Source organism: Cibotium barometz, chromosome 57 (genome assembly GCF_041138505.1).
Source record: "Cibotium barometz isolate CiBa-2024 chromosome 57, ASM4113850v1, whole genome shotgun sequence".
NCBI lineage: Eukaryota > Viridiplantae > Streptophyta > Polypodiopsida > Cyatheales > Cibotiaceae > Cibotium > Cibotium barometz.
The window spans coordinates 22,259,659-22,282,740 of record NC_141102.1 but is presented as its reverse complement, the minus strand read 5'-3'; the positions used below and the strand labels follow the sequence as shown (position 1 = coordinate 22,282,740).

Sequence of the window (23,082 nt, the reverse complement as noted above, 5' to 3'; positions counted from 1 at the left end):
TCTGCAAGCATCCCGAGCCTCAGTGGCTGGCTCCGCTGAAAGCAGGTCTCTATAGAACCCAGTGGCAATGGCTCTGATCTCCCCGGGCTCAGTAGCTACAGACCCGTCCGGCCTCCCAAGCTGACGGACTCCAGCTCGAGCATGGCGGGGTCCAGTAATCTCAAAAAACTCCCAGTCACTCTATCCCCAAGCTGCGTCCACTGAGAGGCCTGGCGACGATAGTAAAACTCATGTCTCTGCTCCTCTGCCTCTCTAACCTCCTGGCGTGCCTGGCTCAGCTGGGACGCCACCCACTCACATGCAGGCTGCTGCTCCTGAAGGCGCTGAAGCAAAGCAAGGCTGCGTCTCAGCCGCTGCTCCCGCTCGCGAATCTCTCCCAGCCGTGTCAAAGCTGCAGCGTGCAGAAAAGAGCTAAGCTCCATGAGTCCTTGGGCACACTGGCCTGCTGCATCCTGGACAGAGCACTAACTATCATGCCAGATACTCTCAATGTCCTCTGCGAGACTAGGATCTGTAAGTACCCTCTCTGGGATCCTCAACTGCAAGCTGGGCTCCCGTGTCCTCTCCTCAAGCGTCAAAATAACTGGCGCATGAGGTGCCAGCGAGAATGCCAACGGAGCCCCCTCGCTCCCCTAACCAGTCGCCCACATAAAAGCGATCAATCCGTGATAGATTAGTCCCTCCCTGTCGACAATCCGACTGAGAGAAACTAAGACTGTCCTGAGAGCGGGAGAAGGCCCCATGCTGCCATGCATCAGTGATCCTCAGTGACATGCAAAATCGCTCCCAAGCTGCAAGCTCCGTGCCGTGCACTGTAACATGACTGCCTCCCACCCTATCAGGGTCCTCAAGCATGTTGAAGTCACCCCCAACACACCAATGTGCGGCCTCTGGCAATGCATCCGCAACCTGGGTCCCGAACTCTGCTCTGGCACTAGCATGGTTGGGCGCATAGACGTTGAGCACGCCCACTAGCTCATCATGCATCCTCAGAATGACATACTGTGCTCTACCAGGCACAATGATCCCTCGATCCACAATGGCCTACCACCATACATCTGCAATGACCATGCATACTCCTCCCTGTCCACCCAAAGGACCAAACCCTACAGACCAAAAGGTGTCCCATCTACCAGGCATCACCGAACCATATCTCCGGATCCTGCTCTCACCCAAGTGGTGCTCCTGCAGCATCAAAATATCAATGCTGCCACCAACCAGGCATCTCTGAAGCTCCTGCCTCAAGCAACCACGATAGCGTATATAATGTGCTCCGCCAAGGCCCTGTACATTCCATGAGATGATCCTCATGGATGACCTGCTGAGGTGGATTCTGTCTCAGCCGTACGGTGGGCCTTCGCAAGCGGCTTGGATGGAGAATAGTCCCCATCCGAGCCGCTGCGAATCTGCCCACCCGGTGTACTGCAAGAATCACGGATCAGGCTCCAGTGGCTGTGTCCCATGGCGACTGCCTCCCGCTCAGACAGAGCAACCTCGTGTATACATACATATCCAGGGTCGCGTGCTAAGTTTGCCACTATGCGAACGACCAAATGATGAATCCCTGAGGCATCCACACTACCGGGATCCAAGAAAAAATGAGCCAACTCCCATAGTCGGCCTATCACATCTGTCACCTCTAGATCGCTCACATGATGAGAAAACTCAACTGCCTGAGTCTTCAAAGTGCTAAGAGCGAGCTCTAGAGTCCACTCCCGGTCGCATGGGCCACATAGAGGGAACGAGAAGGCCACCGCTGAATCAAGTGCCTCCTCCCCGCGGGCCGGAGGAATCACTACATGAACTCTGATGGGTGTTGGCTCATGGGGGCCCTCTGCTCCAAAAAGCCGTGTGAAGGCGTAATCAAAAGCCTCCGAGCGCTGTCCAGTGCCGAGGCGACTCAGCCGACTGCGGATAGATGATATCCGTGAAGCCCGAATCGGCATGGTAAGTCTCCTCTGTGGTGCTCGAGCGAGGTCGGTGCTCAACGCCCTCCGGACTGCAGGTGAACGCCAGGGGACCGCCAGGGCCTCCCGAGGAGGTGAGGCGGGCGGGGGGGGGGAGGAGGGGGGGGCGAGGGGGGTGGAGAGGGAGCCGCTGCCGAAACCGGAGCGGGGACGGGAGGAGGCGAAGGTGGAAGCGAGGCGGTGGGGGGGGACGGGGGTGGGGGTGGGGGGGTGAAGGAGGGGGTGCTGGCATCTCCTGGTCCTTAGTCGTCGCAGGGGTCTCCTCCTGGAGGGGAGCAAAGCTGTTCCTCATGGGAACCCAGTGATGCTGAGACTGTGGCTGCTGCTGCAGCGGTCTCTGGGCGTGCTGCTGTGGCTGTCTCCCTCGACGGCGCCCCTGTCCAGGCTGCCACTCTGAGGTCTCTGTGGCCTGAGCAGGTGTCCCGGAGGCTGCCTGCCGAGCCGCATCTGTGGGTGGGCCATCAGGGGCCTGCTGCTGTGGTGAGGGTCGGGGTCTCCTGCGAGGGCAGGCCTTGGCCAGATGACCGACCTGCCTGCAAATGAAGCACTGGTTCGGGAGCCCCGAGAACTCCACTCTCTGATCAATCCATCCCCCCCCCCTATCCTAGGTAGCTGAATGACCTTAGGAAGGGAGGAGATGTCAGACACCAAAACTCTGACCGAAGGTAGCCTAGCTGCTCTGGCCACCACTGAAGCTGCTGTGGGGCCAGTCTCTAGTACCGAGCCCACCAATGCTCCTAGCCTAGAGAGGAGCGGAAGATACTCCCGACGTCCAGGGAAGCAAACTGTAACATGGAAAAGGCGCTCTCCCTGCTCGGCCGCTGCTGGGTCAAAGCCCACCCCTGATGTCAAGGGGACTCATGGCTAGGACCTTGGCCACGCTCTTGGCGGTCTCGAACTCGATCTGGTAATGTCCACGGCCCAGTAGCTGTACGTCCAGGATCTTGCCCACATCTGCAAGAAGGCGGGCCTGGAGAAGATCCTGGATCTCCCCTCTGCTGGGGCGAGTGCCGACTATACGGCAGATGGTGGAATGAGCCTGGAGGCGTTCCACCTCTGCAGTGAGGCTCGCTTCCTCTTTTGGCGAAACAGAAAGCCTGATGGGGGTGTCCTCAGGGGCGGGCGAGGGGGCTGCGGGGGAGTCCCTCTAAGGCGGGACAGGAGGAGCCTCCATCAGAGTCTGAAGCTATGGCGAAGGCGAGGCGAAAGCGGAGATCCTGCAAGAACCGAACTGCACACAGAGAGGCGGAAGACGAAGGCCGGAGAAAAAGGAAAAAACCCCCTGGGGGCGGAAATCAGCAAGAAAAGGGAGGGGGGGGCGAGGCGGCGAAGGAGTAGCCCTTGGGGGGGGGGGGGGGGGGCTGCGCGCAAGAGGGGTGGGGGGGAGAAAGAGCTGGTGGAAGGGGGGGGGGGGGGGGGTCGGGGCGCTGCAGAGGGGAGGTGGGCGCGAAAAGGAAGGGGGGGCGCGAAGGAGAGGTGGGGCGGCGGGCAGTACAGCGAGGGAGGGGGGCGCAGCAGTGAGGGCAGGCGGGGGGGGGGGGGGGGGGGGGGGGGGGGCTAGGGGGGGCGCGAGGAATGAGGGGGGCGCGAGGAATGAGCAGGCAGGTAGGCAGGGGGGCGCAGGTGTGCAGGTAGCGCGAGCAGGGAGGGGCGGGAGCTTCAGCGAGCGAAAAAATTTGACTCCTGCAGTACTTGCATTCAACCGGGCTTCTTCAAAAACTAGCTATCTACTTTTAAGGTCGGCACCTTCCATTTTGTCACCTGCGATGTTGTGGTTTGGGCTACAAAGTTCAGAGCAGCGCTCCATTATGAGGAGGATGGCAATATCCTCGCTCTTCAGATCTCCCATGGCCACACCAGCCTCTGCACTCTGAAACTTGGTGTGCCAGTGCTAAGACTTTATCATTGGCATCTCTGTGTGTGGCACATTTCGCGTGCCGAATGTCAAGAGGCCATAGATGGTTCTAGAACTCCACCGACCGAGAACATCATCCACATCTAGACAAACATTATATGCACCCTTCAGGGACAAGTCTGACAGGATGGAGCAGCAACATGCAGTGTTTCTACTTTACATGGAGTCAAGGTCTCTACTTCACCATAAGACGACCCTACTACTGGACATGGTACTATACACCCCAAGTGTGGCATTTCCCCTCTCCACCGCATTATGGATGTTACGCTACTAGTCCATAGACATAGTTGTTATACAGGTGGAATGCAGAGAGGTCTTGAACATGACGCCGGCGGGGGGAGGGGGGGATTATTAAAAACAATGTAGCTTGACTCTTTACTGTGCAAGCTTCAGGAGACCCACCAGCACAGATCATGTCCAGCATCCAAATATCCTTGGATCGGAGGAAGAGAAGGTCACCTACTTGGGTATAACAATCAGCATCAAAACACATAGTATGACACCTTCAGCAAACTTAAGGTCGTTCATTATGATCCCTATATTGAGGGTTTTCAGATTATTAGGTTAGGAAAAAACAAGAAAGGGAAAATAAAAGGTCCGAACGGCCGTTCAAATTATTCTGTAAGGCATGGAAAATCTCGAGGTAGTAGATTATGAGGACACCTTCAATCTGAATCCTGATTAATGATGTGAATTACTATGTAAAAGAAGAAGCCACCTTCTTGCTTGCATCATGGGTGATACATCAGCAGATTTCCTTTGATCACTGGAAGCCTTTTTTGGAGGCGTCCTGACTTGGGAGCCCGATGTTACTCCTGAAAAAGGTGCAACACCATCGGGTATACTGAGTGGAGTAGGGGGAACAGCAATGGAACTCGTAGTATTATGAGATGAATTGCTGGTTTGAACATTCGAAGAGCTGTTTGTGTTCACTGCAACACCACTAATATGTCCACTTGAGGGGTCTCCAACCTGCAAAGCCACACCAGTATGAGAAAAATCTGAAGTGATGACCCTTGATGAGCACACACTTCATGCAAGCTTGAATCCTCAAATAAAGCATTCTGTCAAGGCACTTCGTGTTATTCTAGGTAGTTACACCTGGTAAAAGAAATGGCTTGAGCCAACGCCAAGCCAATATACATACTATATCTGATGACAAACCTTTTGATTTGTTTTTTTTTTTTGTTTCCTTGAATTTCTTATGTCTTGCATGTAAAGACAGACTCACAAAATTGCAGAAAACCCACGAATCAGAAGTAGTAAAAAGGAGAAAATAGCCTTGGAGGAACTTTTCATCATATAAGGGTTTGTGATGGCTTTTCCAGCCCATTTTCACCACACTTCATCACGTAAACTGGCTGGTCGCAAGCTTTCCAGGTGGATGGTGGAGCTGGTCGACCTGTTTTGGACCTGTTTACTGCTGGTCGACTAGATCTGAATCTCCCTGAGTGCTGGTCGACTGTTCCAGATGTGGAAATCTGCTGGCCAACTCATCCTTTTTGAGCAGAGGACTGGTCAACTGGGAGGGTGGACTCTTTCTGCTCGCCGATCTTTTTCCACCCTGCCTCTTATGCTTCTACTTTCTTTTTCACATACTATTGCTTGAACCTGCACTACTAAACTCTGTGACCTCTTGCTTCAGGTACCTTCATCTTAACCCTGTATTCCTAGTGGCTTGGGCAAATTTTCTTGTCTTAATCAAAGAGCACACATAGAAGCATGGTAACACACCTCAAGCTTAAGCATCAAAAATAACCACGTAATGAAAAATAAAGAACCATGCAGATAAAATGTGTGCATCAACAAGAGATTTTCACGCAATGTATGTGCGTTGAGTGCTATGTGAGTGAGTACATTAAACTGCGGACCAACAACCACACACCCCCACACCCCCCCTCCGGGCCGCCTTGGTCACCATTTGGTCACCCAAGTGGTCTTCCCCTATTTTGTGCCAAGGTACGAGAGGCCACGGAGCTTCGTGTCGCCTGTACTAAGGGTCTAGTGTTCAGGCATGTATTCCATCATGTGAAAAGAGCTAGAATAGTTACAAGCAGGAGCACAGCCAGCATTTGGCCGTTGTGTTTGAAGAGCTTCGTAATCACAAGCTCTTCATCAATGTGAAAAAGAGTGAATTTTTCCTTTCCAAGAATCACTATTGGGGCACATTGTATCAAAGGATGGCATCAAGATGGATCCTGCAAAGATTGACGCCATTCAGAATGGACTTGAGCTATCTTCCATACATGAAGTAAAAAGTTTTTTGCGTTTATGCCTATATTACAGGCGTTTTAAATGGCACTTTCCATGGATTGCTTCACCATTGCATTAGCTCACTAAGAAAAAGGCAATCTTCAAATGGACATTTAATGAGAAAGAGGCTTTCTTTCGCCTTAAGGATGCAATTATGAGTACGCCCATGTTAGTCATCCCAAACTTACAAACCTTTCTGTGTTGAGTGTGATGCACACGGAAGTTGCATTGGGGCTGTCCTAAATCAAGAGGAACACGCTGTAGATTATAAAAGCTGTCGTTTGCATGATGCAAAACTTTCTTTGGGCATCTATGAGGAGTTGTTGGCTGTAATTCATGCCTTGACTATTTGGAAACACTACCTGCTGGTTTTATGGTCAAGACAGAGCATCAAAGCCTAAGGTACTTATTGACACAAAAAAGCTTTCGAAGAAGCATATGAGAATGACACAAAAAAGCTTTCGAAGAAGCATATGAGGATGGCAAACTTCTTGTCTATGTTTCATTCTCAAATTATACACACTCCAAGAAAGAAGAATGGGGTGGCAGATGCATTGTAAGAATAGCCATATGTAGCTAGTGTCAGAGTTGCCTCACATGGAGACTTGTCTACCATGCATGAATTGTACCATAAAAATGCTGATTTTGGGCATATATGGACTGATTTAGTGGCTGGACATGCACGTGCCTCTTACGTGATCAAAGAGGGGTATCTCATGAAGGATAATTAAGTGTCATGCTCCTCTGTATGCAGGACATACAGGAATCATATCTACTACTCACATTATCGAGCGCTATTTCTTTTGACGAAGTATGCGCAAGGATATTGAGGCATATGTACGTACATGTATCACATGCCAAAAGGTCAAGTTTGACAAGCAAAAGGCTTTAGGTTTGCTTCAGTTATTGCCCTCGCAGCCATGGGAAAGTATTGAAATGGACTTTGTCATGGATTTGCCTCGTACTTAGCAAGGCAATAATGCTATTTGGACCATTGTTCACATGTTTAGCAAGCAGGTACATTTCTTGCCGGTCAACAAGACCATTAAGCCTAAGCATATGGTGAAGATATTTGTCGCAGAAGTGTTAAAACACCATGGTATAACTAAGTCCATTGTGGGGGATAGAGATCCCAAGACTACAACCCTCTTTTGGATGAGGGGAAACGTTTCTACGAAACCTAAAAACTTCTTCATCAATCACGTTTCGCCCAAATATGAAGTCCCGTTTTTTTTTCCAAAGGTGCTCGCGTTTTCGATCCGCCTCTACTCACCATCTATTCGCTAGACCATAGCCCACGATCTACTTGCCATCTGTTCACTGGCCCCGTTGGTTTGTTTGCAAGGTTGATCGTCGCCTTCTCCTTCCATTTCTCAGTCCCAACTGCCCTTGCTTCTCCTTCCTCTTTTCTTCTCCCTCCTCCTCCTCCTCCTCCTCCTCCTCTTCTCCTTACTTCTTCTTCATCCACTAACTCCCCTCTTCGTCACTTCTTCCTTTTAATCCCATAAATCTATGTTTCTAGCCTCAAATTCCACAATGCCTCGCCGCCGCAACAGAAATGACCATACCCGGAATGTGTGGGATGACACCATATTTATCCAAAAGTATGGGACCTCCGGCACCAAATGCGTAGTGTGCAAGTATTGTGGAGATGTCTTGCGTGGTAGTAGCACCTGTGCAAGAGCTCATTTCACTTGGGAGGGAAAGCAAGGGTCACATGGACGTTGTCATGTGAGTGAGGCCATTTTTCTTCCTCACGGTGGTTCGGCATAAAAATTTCAAGAACTGCGCCCTCCACTACCTCGTGAGCAAATTGAGGAGTGTGTAGTAGCTACAAAGCAAATTGAAAGAGGAGGCGGGCAACCATCGGTCCCAAGCTTATAACCACCAAGCTCATCAAATGTTGGTGATGTGAGCTCACAACCACAAAGTGCATCAAGCGGTACTGGTACACCTTCACACTCTACCGCTATGGATGGAGCACCCTCACGTGCGGCTCCGGCGGATTCTCCTTATATGGGTGAGTCTTTATCAAATCTTAACCATCGGCCCCAAGCTCATAACCACCAAGCTCATCAAATGTTGGTGATGTGAGCTCACAACCACAAAGTGCATCAAGCGGTACTGGTACACCTTCACACTCTACCGCTATGGATGGAGCACCCTCACGTGCGGCTCCGGCGGATTCTCCTTATATGGGTGAGTCTTTATCAAATCTTCCCATAGATGAGACTCATAACACACTCCTTCCTATGCCTTCAAGCACAAGTAGTCCTCGCCTAGTAATCAAAGCACTCTTGCATCACGGTATGCCCCAATGCTAAAGCAAGAGGCACAAATTGCCAAGCATCATTTCTTCTATCAATGTAATCTTCCCCCCAACATTGTTCGTGTGCCCGCATACCATAAGTTTTATAATGCATTAGTTGCAACGGCCGCAACGGGAGCTTCCGGCTTAAATCCCATCAACTCTAAGGCTTTAAGGACTACACACTTGACAAATCAAGTCAACCAAATAAAAAATGAGTTGACGGGATTGAGGGCATGTTGGCAGCAGTATAGATGCTCTATCGTTTCCGATGGATGGAGTGACATAGTAAGCCTACAATTTGCTACTTTTTTTCTTTGATCTTCTTATGCGTGTTACATCATACATAATAAATACAATCATTGTGGAGTATGCACACTGCACAAACATTGCAATGTGCATTTACATTACTTGTGGGCCGTGGCCCATGGCTCATGAATCCTTGTGCCTTTGACACTTTGTTTATCAGCGACACATGATCAAGGTAGCAAACGTGGAGAGCAGATCGACCTTACCTTCATTCAGAAGTGAACGATTAGGATCTTGCATATGATTTCCTTCACGAGGACAAGGAACGCTTCAAATGGGTCACATGAGTCCACACTCGAGCTCTTCTTCCTGCTCCTAAGCCAGAGGATGTTGATCTTGACTTACCTTCTCCTCCAAATGTGGGTACTTCTTCCAATGCAGAGTTGAGACATGGAGGAGATACCAGCCACCGTGGAAGAGGTCGCTCTCTTGTTATGCGAAAAATGTTGCCATCGGATGAGGAGGAGCTAGGAAGTTCTACTTCTACTAGTAGTATTAGTGCCTCGGACACTCGTGGATCGGGAGAGGGAGATGACAACGCCATGAGCACTAGCTCCTAGTTTTTGAGCTTTGACATGTCACATATATGATGTCACATGATGATGATACATTACACTCATCTTTTTTTTTTTTTGCTACTATCTATGATCTATGATCTATGTTATCTCATCCATGATCTTTGATGATTGGTCTTGGGCCTTCTTGGCATTTTGGTCTCGAGTCCTAACTCTTTGAAAATTGGGCTTGAGCTGTGGACTATGGAGTTTAAACTTTAAATGATTCAATGATGAATCCATTTTTCTATTTGAATTTTGGAGTCTCAACTTATAATGCCTTGTGACTCGTGAGTTGTGAGTTTGTGATTGATTAGTATAGACCTGTTACTCTATAAAGTATGGATTCTATGGAAAGGTAATGTTTTGTGAAATATTATGCACTCTGCACGATGCCTTGTATGTTCAAAGTTTCATCTTTCAACTTTCAACTTTCAACTTTCTAGTGGTTTTTCACATATATATATATATATATATATATATATATATTATATTATATTATATTATATTATATTTTATAAAATAAAGTATTTTCGAAACCTGCAATTTTTTAGTGACGAACGAAGTTTCAAAACCTCGAAGTTTCTTGTGACTATGGTTGGATCTCCTCAAATGCTATGTTGCATATCAGAAAACAACTTGGAAGGAGTATCTACCACTTGTAGAGTTTGCATATAACAACACACGGCATGCCTCCACGGGAAAGGCACCGTTTGAGATTGTTTATGGCAAGGTGATATTGCCACCCATCCTACGCATTAAGGATGAGATCTTTGCAACTAATGAGGATGTCAGAAATCTTGATGCCGACAAGCATAGAAGAGAGGTGGACATCAAAGAGAATGATTGGGTATTGCTGAAATTTGAGAAAGCAAGACTCCGTAACAAGCCAAGAAAGGAGGGACCATGCCCTAAGCTTTCTACCAGGTATACGGACCTTTTAAGGTGATCAAGAAAATCAATGAGGTTGCTTTCCGGCTTGCATTGCTTGATCATTGGAGGATTCACAATGCCTTTCATGTGAGTCTATTGCGGAAGTATGTGGGGCCAAAGCCAAAAGAGCCTGTCACAGAAGAGCCAACAGAGGTTGATGAGCTAGTGGAAGTTCTTCAACCTCAGCAGTTTGTGTTTCACAAGGAGAGAAAGCTACTTGCCAGTAAGGAGAAGAGCCACCAGAGGTTGATGAGCTAGAGGAAGTTTCACAAGGAGAGAAAGCTACTTGCCCCGGTAAGCTTTCCAAGCGATACCTTGTGAAGTTCAAGAACTATTTGCCTATCGACACAAAATGGGTTGATGAAGACTACTTCAAAGATTAGCTTCTTCAAACATATTTGGAAGCTTTTCAATTGACGTCATCTGTTTAGAAGCCAGGGGGGATGTCACCATTTGGCCACCCAAGTGGTCTTCCCCTATTTCGTGCCAAGGCACGGGAGGCCAAGGAGCTTCGTGTCACCTGTACTGAGGCCAAGACTCGCGTCACTTAGAGGAGGCCAAGCCTCATGTCACCCATAGTGTTGCCATGACGTGGAACCCACTGCAAGGGATCCCATTTTGGGCTTCCCACCGAGCAAGTTCCGTGCTCGGGAAGACCTACTGTTTAGAGGTTTCAAGAACGGGAGATATATCCATTGCATAATGCATATGCATGTATCTCTACTTGCTTGAAACTGTTTTCGTGTGACTGCCTACTATGACGTGTCCAGTTCACGGCGAGCAGGGGACGCCCACCGTGAACCGTACAAATGCCCCATATTCTGAATTTCTGACATGGTTTGTGGCGTGCGAACAGTCGACTATCTGTTGTACCTGCTGAACTTGTTGTACCTCTGTACCAATAGTACCCAATTGTATCTGCTGAATTTGATGTACCTGCTGTACCAGCAGTACCCAACTTTATCTGCCATGTACCTGCTGTACCAACAGTACCCAACTCTATACCTGTTGTACCTTCTGTAGCTACCTACGGTACCTGCTATACCTGACTCTGTACCTGCTGAAACCCTACTGTACCTGCAAGTACAAGCTGAAACCCTAACTGTGCCTACAATTACATGATGAAGACCATGCTGTACCGGCAAGTACATACTGAAAACCTTAATGTACCTGCAAGTACCTGCTGAATATCATCCTACATCTACAGTTCCAGATGTACGTGCTGTGAACCGGCACCAAGTGTACATGTTTGGGTACCTACTATTAACACTGCATACCAATACTTGTTTGTGCACTCATATCTGTTCGCATACTTGAGGCTTGAGCCATAGTCTCTGCTAGGATGTGAGCCAGGCTCTCGTAGGAGAGCGCCTGTTTGTGCGTGGTCTCGGAAAGACAATTTCGCATTCTCTTCCCTCCAGGTGTGGCCAGGCTATTTAAACTCATTCGACGAGTCCGGCATCAACAAACTACTCCGACACACTTTTGTTTGGGTAACTTTTCTTGATACTTGGATTGAATTGGATTATTTGGCTAGCATGTACAGATTTAAATACTCCAATAATCTACTTCAGTATTGAGGGGAGGTCGGCCCGTTCACCACCCCAATGGTGGTGTATTGTGCAGTGCTTGTCTCTTTTGCAAATTATGTTGTGCAATGATGTATCATTCAGTTGTTATGTGCAATGTGGCTTTTACATACTAAGTGTGACATGTGTATTGTTCACGAGACGGTGCCCAAGGATGTTCACACCTAGCTGGTGTAGTTACAACCCCACCCCGAGGACATATATAACAATCAAGTGTTGCACCGAAACAGCTTGCTATTGGCTGACTGGCGGGACACCATCAGCAATGAGCGAAAAGAGGCGGCTGATCTTCCCACCCCTTAGTCTCCTCCAAAAGAAAGCCGTTGGGAGACACAATGATTCTCCCAATCAAACCGTCTTGTCTGTTCTCATCCCATTTTAGCTAATTGTTCAAAAAGTGTGGAAGATCTGATCTGTAAATGATGCCCAATTTTAACTGTATAGTAAAAAAAGGGAATGTGTATTTTCACCATAAGGCCATCATTCCTTGAAGCCTTCTTTCATAGATGCATTAGAAAACCATCATTGATAGAATCCTTCTTAATTCACAAAAATGCCAGAGCCATCATCCACAAAACCCTTCTTAGATTCAAGCAAATACTAGTTCCAAGGCCATACATCATCATATTGTCATATGTTAACAGGACTACAAACCTTCTTGCAGTTATTGCAACCACTAGCCTTCAGACACTGTGCACATGTCTTATCTTTTGTTGAAGGAAGCAATAGATCATACCACACCATGCAAGTGATGATGGTGCTTTTCCAAGAGTCATAGTTATTAATGTAAATATGCAGCCGTGAAATCATGAAAAATATAAAGAGAGAAAAAACAAGATGAAGAGTCATAGTTATCAATGTAAATATGCAGCCGTATTATCTTTGAAAATACGAGTTTTCCCATACAAGCAAATGAGATAAATGAGAAGAATAAGGTAATCTTGAATGTCACTGTCAATAAGGCATAGGTAGGTCAATGGAGCATGACAAGGCTGTGTGCACAGCATGACCCTCAGTGGAAGAATGCACATAAGAATAGCTTGTGATGGCCCTAGCTGCATCAAGGCCGTTGCCTTGCACTGTGCACACTAACCTGAGACTTGTCAACTTCATGCTTCACTTGTTGCAAATTAAGTGAGCTTGAAGCAGGTTGAGCCTGATGCCGGTCATGCCACTGCTCTTGCCTATAATCTGGTTGAAGCATTTGAAGTGGTGACACCCTTGATTGCCCCAGGTTGGCCTGATACTGGATTGAAGTCTCTGTGTTTGATTGCAGTTGTTGGAGCGGCTGTTGGGGACGAGCTTCCTGCACCTGCAATGGTGGTTGGCGCTGTTGTTGCAGCTGCTCCAAAGATGGCTTTAACTGCTGTTGTTGTTGTTGCTGCACATGTTGCATTTGCTGTGGGAATGGAAGTTGCTGCGGTACCTCTGCTTGCGCCAACTGCTGCCTTGGCATCTGCCCTTGCAATTGCTGCTGCTACCAAACAACAATAAACCAACGTTAGCAAGTATATCAAAAGAAAGACAAAATGGATCATGAATTAGATTAACCCATGAGCTGAAACCTACCTTAATCTGCATCTGCTTCACCGTATTTACCAGAACCTGATCTCCTACAAGCAGCCTGGTGGCTCTCAGAAAGTCTTCCTTCGAAATCTCACCCCTCTGCAACAAAAGGCAGTAGTAGAAAGGGTCTTATAGTGCCCTTGCTCAGGAATAATGGGTTATATAAACCAATGAATGCTGCCTACCTTTAGCTTCTGATATAGAGCAAGCAGCTTCTGGCCCTGCTCTGCCTGAAGAGTAGGTAAAAGCATGGGCATGAGAGTTCCAAAAGAAATTGCTTGTGAAGATCCACCGGCTCTTCTGACCGAGCTAGAGCTCTGTCCACTATCACTATGTTGATGGGCTGGTTGCTGCTGATGTTGCTGCTGCTGCTGCTGATGCTGCTGATGCTGCTGCTGATGCTGCTGCTGCTGCTGCTGCTGTGGTATGAATGGCTGCCATTGACTTGCTGGCGGTTGTGAAGTAGAGCTTGTGCTGACTTCTGATTTTTCTTGCAGAGAGAGCCCTGAAAACAAAGCATCCACGCAGTCTCAGTTTTAGTCAGATACTTAAAAACCATAGTTATGGAAAACAGGGAAACCGAAACGGAAATAGAAATGGAAACAGAAAAAGAAATGGCAATCTTGCAGGGGTTGAAACGGGGGAAACGCCACATCAGCAAGGGGAATGCTAAAGCCACCCCTCGACCAGTTTTTTGTAACACATAATCTTTGTGATCTCCCTGCCACCCCTTCTTGCTGATCATGCATTCCTCACCTTCTCCATAGCCATTTCTGTCCCCAAGCAGCCCGCCCTTACCCCCAGTTCATCATTCACCAAGGTACACTTTGATCATGCCCTTGATGGAGTCTACCAGTCCAACCTTGATTCATACCTCTCAACTATTGATCTCTCAGCCCCCCCTCTCTATTATTACTGCTCAGCTTTCTGACCTTCTACATGATGCTGCCAGTAACTCTTTTCCCACCAGCCATCATTCTTCCTCAAAGCCCCCTTGTGGATCAGGATTCCATGCCACACCATAGCTGGTATGATGAGGAATGCCGGCGGGCAGTACGAAAGAGCATCCTCCAACACAAAGCATTGGGCCACATCAACCCCCCGTCAAGCACAGAGGAGGTTCCAACGCTTCACTCAAGGGAAGAAGAGGGCTTTTCTCATCAAGCGAGAGGATGAGTTCTATCGCTTGCTTCTTAGCAAGGATGGTGAGGAGGCTTGGAAGAAACTTCTTGAGCACGGATCTCCTACTCCCATCAAAAAGACCCAACCGTTTGGCATAGGCATGTTCAAACCCTATACCAAATTCCCAACACCACTCCACCGAATCTATCACGTGATCCTCGCCCTACCTCAGCCACCTTGTTCACCATCCAAAATGTAACCAAAGCCATAAAAAAGATGAAGCCTAGCAAAGCCATGGACCATGAAGACCTCCTAGCTGAGCACATCTCCCATGCCTGTGATACCCTTGCCCTTTTCCTTGCCGATCTCTTTAACCTAGCCCTTTGCCAAGGCTTCCCACCCTCTTCAACCACCAACACCATTATACCAATCCACAAGGCCAGGGACCCGCTTGACCCTAACAATTACCGCACAATCATGATCGGTCACACCCTCGCCAAGCTCTATGGGCAGAGATCAGGTTATTGGCAGAGAGACAAGGGTACAGAGACAAGGGATAGGCTGGTTTTCGGAGAGCATACTCTACAGTTAATCACATCTTCACTCTCAGGGCTAGTATTGAGGAGGGGGGCGCAAGGATTACTGTTGCTTTGTGGATTTCCGCAAGGTGGTCGACACTATACCAAGGGCCCGCCTCTTTCACAGGCTCTAAGCGCTCCGCTTGCCAGAGGAGATGATTTGGGGAGACACTTTATTATGAGTCTCTAAGAGGAAGGGTGAGTATACCAGAAGGGCTGTCCGACATGGCGACGAGCACTATCGGGGTGAAACAGGGGTGCCCTCTCTCACCCACTCTATTTGGATTGTACATTGATGAGTTTAGTGATTTTATAGACAGATTAGGGGAGCCGGGAGCCGGGAGCCACATCATATGATACAGTCATACCTTTGTTCTGATATGCCGATGACACGGTGCTGATTTCAGACTCAGTAGCTGGATTGCAGCGCCATCTAGAGGCTTTGCAAACCTTGAGCAACGGGATCTCATGGTGAATCTGGGCAAGACCAAGGTTATGGTTTTTAACACATCCAAGCCCGCAATGAAAGCCATGAGTTTTATTTATGGGGGTGACACAATGGAGATTGTGGACTCGTATGTTTATCTTGGAGTCACATTCACGGGACCCATTTTCAACATGAAACCAGCTGCCTCGGCCCGCCTCACAAGGGGATATGCAGCCCTAGCCCGCCTAGAGAGAGTGTGTTTTCAAGCCCATTTCCAGGAGCCCAGTACGAAAGGGTGGTTCTTTGACACTCTAGCGACACCGGCAGCTATGCATGGAGCAGCATTCTGGGGACCAGATCTTGGGCGGATGGAGTGGAGTAAGGTGGAGAGGCTGCAGGTCATGATGTACTCAAGGATGATCAGAAGCAAAGCATCAGTACCACACCACGTTGTCATACCAGAGTTTGAAGCTTTCTCCTTGGTAGTAGAGGCTCTCTTCAAGACAATGACATATATACAGCGGGCATTTGATTGTATGCTATTGTCGATGATCTTATTTTATTTATATATATATATATATATATATATATATATATATATATATATATATACAGGGCCGACAGCCCCTCTATGGGCCCGTGACTAGGTCTATCCTAGTCGGCCAGCACATGGCCCAGTCGGCCAGCACCTGGTCAGGCCCCTCATGGCCAGCCGACTCCTACAAGCCAACCAGAGGAAGGAAAAAAACAGCAGAAAATAGCCGCCACCCACAAGCATATAAAACTGGGAAAATGGACAAACTCGGGGACTCCTCCTGCATGTGGACACACCCACATCACAGGCCCTCACTCCCTAAGGTATAGTATGGTACAGACATGAGATGACTGCTAATAGATGGATCTGTGTCATGTATTCACATGTTATCCATAGATAGCTAGTTTTAATTTATTTTCTTTTCAGTTTTCCATGATTCAGTATTCTCATGGACTCTTTGTACTTCTTTTTGGTCTCATAGATCCATTTGATCTTTTAAAGACGTTAATATTACTTTCTTTCTTTCTTTCTAACTACAGAGGATGTATCACTTCAGCACATATCCTCCACATGGAGGAAATTTTTGTTGAGGCTCATGACCAAAGGCTACATAATACATTATATCTGGGTGATGAGTTGTCCATTTTCTTAATCAGGAGTTACTAACAGCCGAAGCGAAGGTCGTGATCAGAGGATACATGAAGATACAGCATACTTTTTTGTCGCATGTATTAGTAAGTTTATGGTGTTGTTGGTTTCATGTTATAGCCACTGTGCATATTGAATGTATATTGATGAACTTTTGTTGTCTCGTAGTCTTTTGTTAGACATTAATAAAAATTTCTCTCTCTAATATTAGAGAGAGGTGAGACAACTTCAGGATCGGATTAATGAAGTGAAGGAAGCTTCTGAAGCATAATAAGAAGCTATCAGCTAAAAAATGCAGCCGAGCCCAGTAGCTGCATACCTGAAACCTGGCCAGAAGCTGAGATCGACTGCAAATTATGAGCCATGCCGGACTGAAGGAAAGGTGGTATGCTGCTTGGTGCCGCAAGATCCATGCTTCTATGCTCTCCTGTAGTGAGAGCTGCTCCAATGACTGGTTTCTTATCCTCCTGCAATACAACATACTCATGATATGCCAAACTGCCAGAGGATTGTGAGAATTTTGGGATACAAAATGAAACAAAATGAAATTACAAACCTCTTCATCTTCCAAAACATGAACAACTCCTCGATCCATTGAATTTTGATTCACAAAGTCAGTAGTCCTGCATGGAAGGAGGGTAAGGTTCATATGTACAGCCAAAAGGGAGGCCAACTTATGCATGAGTGTGCAAGGTCGCAAACAAGAAGAATTATTTCAAAACATTCCATGGTATGTCATGATCATCATTTTATGGTATGTCACGATCATTGTTGGGGCAAACTCAGGTTTTCTCTCAATTTAACATCAAAAAATCACGTGCAGACACACGTGCCACCATCATGGGTACCCAAGAGCTTGTGTTTGGTCAATACAAGTCCCTTGTCGATAAATAACACAATGCATGAGTTCATGCCAAGACCAAAAACTATCATAACCCACTACTATAATTTTCCAATCCTGGCACTGCTACAACTTTTATTTTTTAACACAAGGATTGTCAGGTTTGTTGGAGGGGATTTATCACTAATTTTTATTGAGTCGCAAAACCTTCATCTTAATGTTGAAATTCTTGAAAAAAAAATGAACATTTAAATCAAATCCAGTGGCTTTACAGTTAGCCCTTGTGGCTAATGAATAGGTACCTTTAAAGGAACTATACCTAGAAGCGGTCAAAAGCAGAAGAACAACCCCGAATGCCATCAAAAGCAGAAGAACAACCCCGAATGCCAATCTTTCTCCCACGTGAGCCAACCCCTCATTATCCATCATCAAGGTACTTGGTGGTGGATATCCAAAAGGCTCCTTGCAGTACATAATTTCCATGAAGGCAACCATGTGATATGACTTCCCAAGCAACCCAAGGCAGATCCAGCCCCACAACCTGAGTCTCATACAAGGAAAAAGTCCAAACCAAACCCTAGGCAAAGGAAGACCGCTAGTCCCAAGTCAACCTAGCCTGACGTTAGACCTGTTAAGCCTACTTGGGACTAGGAATGTAACAGGAGTATTCTGACACTCAAGAGCATTGGGAGAGCTAGTTGGAGCCCTATGAGAAACAGGTTGAAGACCAAAAAGCAAAATATAAGCACTGCAACAAGCAGATAATGAAGCAAGGTTTTGGGAAGAGCAAAGGAGAACCCAGATCATCAAGATGGTGAAAGAGAGCATGATGAAGGAAAGAGCGGAGTCACCTAGGATTGAGGAGCAACCCAAGACTGAAAGTGTTGACCCAAGTGAGGAAGAGCTTCCACGGCAAGAGGAGCTCCTGGGTGACACTATCATAGATGATGTGTACTCTAGCAGATGTTTCATTGCCGAGGTTACCAACGCTCGAACCTGAACTATAGACTGGAGGTAGATCTCTATGAATCCCAAGAGGAGGAGGAGATTAGCCTACTAGTTTACATGGAACATTGCCTTTATTGCTGCAGACATGAGTGAGTACAATGGAGCTAAGGAGCTTTACACACTAAGTGGAAGAAAAGGGGGAAATCTCCCCCCCACATTCTCATGGATGGGGAGTTTCCCCCAGCCATCAAGGGAAAAGGGGGGGCTGTCTGTAAACACCCAGAAGTTGCCCAAAACAGAGGACTAAACTGCATGTGTGTTTACCCCATTCAATGGAGGCTCACACGTGCCAAACACGGGCTGCAATCTGCTGGACAGCAGCCGTCTGGACCTGGACTGTTCTAAAACTTGTGTTTTCTCCTTACAGACTGCCACAAAGGTGGCCAGAGATCACACATGCAGCGGACACCTCTTCAAGTTTGCGTTTAACTCCTTACAAGCTGTTGGGATGGCTGCCAGAGCTTTGGACAAACAAAACGTGAAGATGATCTTCCCTGGATGCTCTTTTATACCCATCGTGAGCGTTGGTCAAGCAAGGTTTTGGGAAGAGCAAAGGTGAACCCAGATCATCAAGATGGTGAAAGAGAGCATGATGAAGGAAAGAGTGGAGTCACCTAGGATTGAGGAGCAACCCAAGACCGAAAGTGTTGATCCAAGTGAGGAAGAGCTTCCACGGCAAGAGGAGCTCCTGGGTGACACCATCATAGATGATGTAGACTCTAGCAGATGTTTCATTGCCGAGGTTACCAACACTCGAACCTGAACTATACAGCCTGGAGGTAGATCTCTATAAATCCCAAGAGGAGGAGGAGGAGGTTAGCCTATTAGTTTACGTAGCAAAGGATGAGGCTACATCTCTTGTAGAAGATCCATTAACCAAGCCAGGACCTTGGAGATCGAGTCAATGGATATGGAGCCGAGCCTACAAATGAACCAGAACAAAAGTGGAGCAAAAGTTCATGATTTGCCACAATGCTCATGCTCCAAGTTTAGCAGGAGGGGATATCATGTGCATCACCCATGTAAGTGCTATATGGACATGCTTCTAGGTTAAGTACGGGGCAGAGTATGGCCCAATTTGGACAGCTTGGTAGCCCAATAGGTGCCCAAGACATGAACCAATAGTTGAGATATAAGTTGGGAATAATATAACAAAATAAAGGGCTTTTTATAACTTTTGGGGGTCATAAAAGCCCTAGCTGACTTGAATACGACTTGCTATCACTTCCCTATAAAAAGGCAGGTCAAGGGCCATTCTTAGCATTCAGATACAAGGGTTCCCAAGCCAAGACCAAGGGCAGCATCAACCAAGGCGTCTGGATCACCACAAAAGCTGTGAATCAAGTTATCAAGAAGTCATCTTTGTATGCATCAGTAGATAGGTACGCATAAGCGAGATCTAAGTCAAGATCCAAGTTCCTTACTGTAAATATAACATGTTTTGCAATATTTAGTAGATTCTCCTTCTGTAACATGCAGAAGCTTGGAGGAACTTTGGCTTGTGAATACAAGAGAGAAGCATGTGCGTTCACGAACAAGTGAGAAGAGAGAATATTAGAACAGCAAATGAGGTCGCAATTACCCACCACTAAATGGTCCCCTCTTCGAAGAGATTATTGCCTTTATTGCTGCAGACATGAATGAGTACAATGGAGCTAAGGAGCTTTACACACTTAGCGGAAAAAGTGGGAGATCTCCCCCGCCCATTCTCCCCCGGCCATCAAGGGAAAAGGGGGGTCTGTCTGTAAACACCCTGTAAACACCCTGAATTTGCCCAAAACAGAGGACTAAACTGAATGTGTGTTTACCCCATTCTCATGGATGGGGAGTCTCCCCCGGCCAAAAAGGGAAAAGGGGGATCTGTCTGTAAACACCCTGAATTTGTCCAAAACAGAGGACTGAACTGAATGGAGGCTCACGCATGCCAAACACGGGCTGAAATCTGCTGGACAACAGCCGTATGGGCCTGGACTGTTCTAAAACTTGTGTTTTCTCCTTACAGACTGTCGTAAAGGCGGCCAGAGATCACACATGCAGCAGACACCTCTTCAAGCTTGCGTTTAACTTCTTACAAGCTGTTGGGATGGCTGCCAGAGCTTTGCAAAAACAAAACGTGAAGATGATCTTCGATGCTCCTTTATACCCATCGTGAGCGTTGGTCAAGCATGCGAAAGGTAAAGGGCTGGCTGACTTGCTATTTGTGGGCCCTTTTTTCCATTTGGGGCTGGTTAACCTGCTGGTCATGGACTCCTTGGCCCCCTTTTGGCTGGTCCACTTGGGCACCTAGGTCCTAGACCTTTGGGCCGTAATCTGGTGCTTATGTGGGCTGCCCATGGCTGCCAACAGCCCCTTTTTAAAGGTTTTAACTTTTCACACCTTATATTTATACGGGTTTCACACCTCATTATAAAAGCTGGTTGCCACTAGCACCTGGACCACGGACTTGAGTTACCCAAGCACCCAACATGCATCTAAAAAGTGTCTGGGCAAATCATTTCATACAGCCATTGGGTTACAAGACGATGCCTAACAGGCATGAACAGCGGATGTGGGACATACATGACAAAACTGAGTAGTACATCCGCGACTCGTCATTGGACAAGGGCTCACAAACTACTTGGTGTCCGACCTCAGGCCTGCACTTGTCCTATACAATAATGTCCACGTGGCATCCAAGTGCAGGATGCACAGAACAGCTTCTCTATCGTGTCTTGCTAAGTTTTTATTAGCATTAATCTCTCATGAAATGTGACACCAAGCTCCAAGTATTTTCCAAAGTGGTGGCAATACCCACAATTCAAGCATCTCTCTCCGAATTGAGTACGGAAGAGGATGAGACAAGTGTTGCTACAGAGGTCCGAGGAGTTTCCCATGTCATCAGGTCTGGAAGAGCAACCATTGGCAAAGGGGCCAATAGAAGTGGGAGCAAAGGTGCCAATAGAATCAAGTCCAATTAGTTTTATATGAGTAGCATTAACGCACATCATCCAGTGTCCAAATCTATTTCAAATCTGAAAAATCATTGCATATACATCATATTTTGGTAATACAGTAGGAGTAGGCTAGGTAAAGAGTCACTCTTCTACTTCTATGTCATCATTGCACATGTGATTAGTGTTAATCTCTTTAGCTTAGCGTTAATTATCATAATTATGCTTCCCCATAGTTAGCATAATACAAAACAAGAAGATAATCCATTCGTTAATCGAGGTCTTTGAGAGACTAGGGGTTCACTTGAATTTTTGCTTGCCAGCTAACCTTCTCAACAATGATGAGCTGATTAAACCATACGCACCGTGGCACGTGCGAGCCTTCTAAGCAAGCAAAATCCTTGCTCAACCATCAATTTCCCTAAGATATTGAAACTTTTAAACTCTTGTGATCGAAAGTGTGCTCATGTCAACAAGGCACGTACATCGGAAAAGTCCTTGAAGGAATGGCAAAGTGTTGTTTGCTATGGGTCGATATAGTCACCTCAATCCTCCATTTTCCCCCTAGGCTCCAATCAAAAGGACACTAAGATTGGAAGCCATATAAATATTTTGTGGCATCAAAAACACACATTGATAGTGAAGTGTGCTCTTTGATGGAGGTGATGGAAGTGCAACAAAATGCATCAGACTGCTTCTACAATCCCCTAGCATTAGAACAAGACATCTTTTACTGTTGTCCATTTTGGTCATCTGAAGAAACAATATTGGGTCCCGAATACCCTCTATAGGGCCCCCACCACGAATGGTGGAAGAATCTGTCATGTGCAAGACATGCAGTGGCTGATCTCAGAGTTAGTCCCAAAGAGGGCAACCAGATAAAGACATATCAGGACCCGACTTTGAAGAATAGGTTGCTGCCTTGGCAAAGGCTTTAACTGAACGTGGACATGGAGGGCTGTCAGCCAGTGCTTGAAGGGGAGGAAGACATGTCGGCTGCAGCATTATCTTGATTTATTGTCCACGACTTGGCCGACCTGCAGTCGGCCAATCCATGTGGTTATTTCCAAGCCTATAAAAGGTATTGTTGCTCATTGTTTTCAGTATTCAGCCCTAGCTTGGGGCTGGGTCTAGACATAGGCTTAGACTAGGTGTTTTACCTTTTCATGGAAGGCAGCCAAGGGCTGCAAGAACAGTTGTACCTTTTTGGGCATGTCATATATGAATATATTGAATACTTTGCTATCTCTCTCTCTCTCTCTCCTCTCTCTTCTACATGCATTTTGCATCAACATGTTCTCAGATGGTGTGAAAGAAGAATCCCAACGCTTCCGCATGTAACATTGGTATCAGAGCATCAGGCTCAGCAAGGCTAAACAGTGTGATGACAAACGGATTCCGGGAATAGAATGGATTAATGACAACCATCCAAGAAACAGGTTGGAATCCCGTCATCAAGTTTAGCAAAGGGGGATGTCATGTGCAAGACATACACTGGCTGATCTCATAGCTAGTCCTAAAGAGGGCAACCAAACGTCTACTAGAGGCCAAACTCGACCTATGAGACAAATCAATGTACAACTGTCAATGTCTTCTGGA

At 47.0% G+C, this 23,082-nt stretch overlaps 1 protein-coding gene across 1 annotated transcript in view; it reads right to left on the bottom strand.

Annotated features, from left to right (window-relative positions):
• LOC147606557 (uncharacterized) overlaps positions 1–23,082 on the bottom strand; it is an 89,192-nt gene that overhangs the window by 47,467 nt on the left and 18,643 nt on the right. The window contains exons 3-8 of the mRNA XM_086791699.1: positions 17,261–17,327; positions 17,024–17,171; positions 13,580–13,899; positions 13,398–13,493; positions 12,922–13,302; positions 4,601–4,854 (exon numbers count right to left, since the gene is read on the bottom strand). Coding sequence (XP_086647825.1) covers positions 4,601–4,854; positions 12,922–13,302; positions 13,398–13,493; positions 13,580–13,899; positions 17,024–17,171; positions 17,261–17,299 — 1,238 coding nt within the window. The 5' untranslated portion in view covers positions 17,300–17,327. The remainder of the gene's footprint in view (positions 1–4,600; positions 4,855–12,921; positions 13,303–13,397; positions 13,494–13,579; positions 13,900–17,023; positions 17,172–17,260; positions 17,328–23,082) is intronic.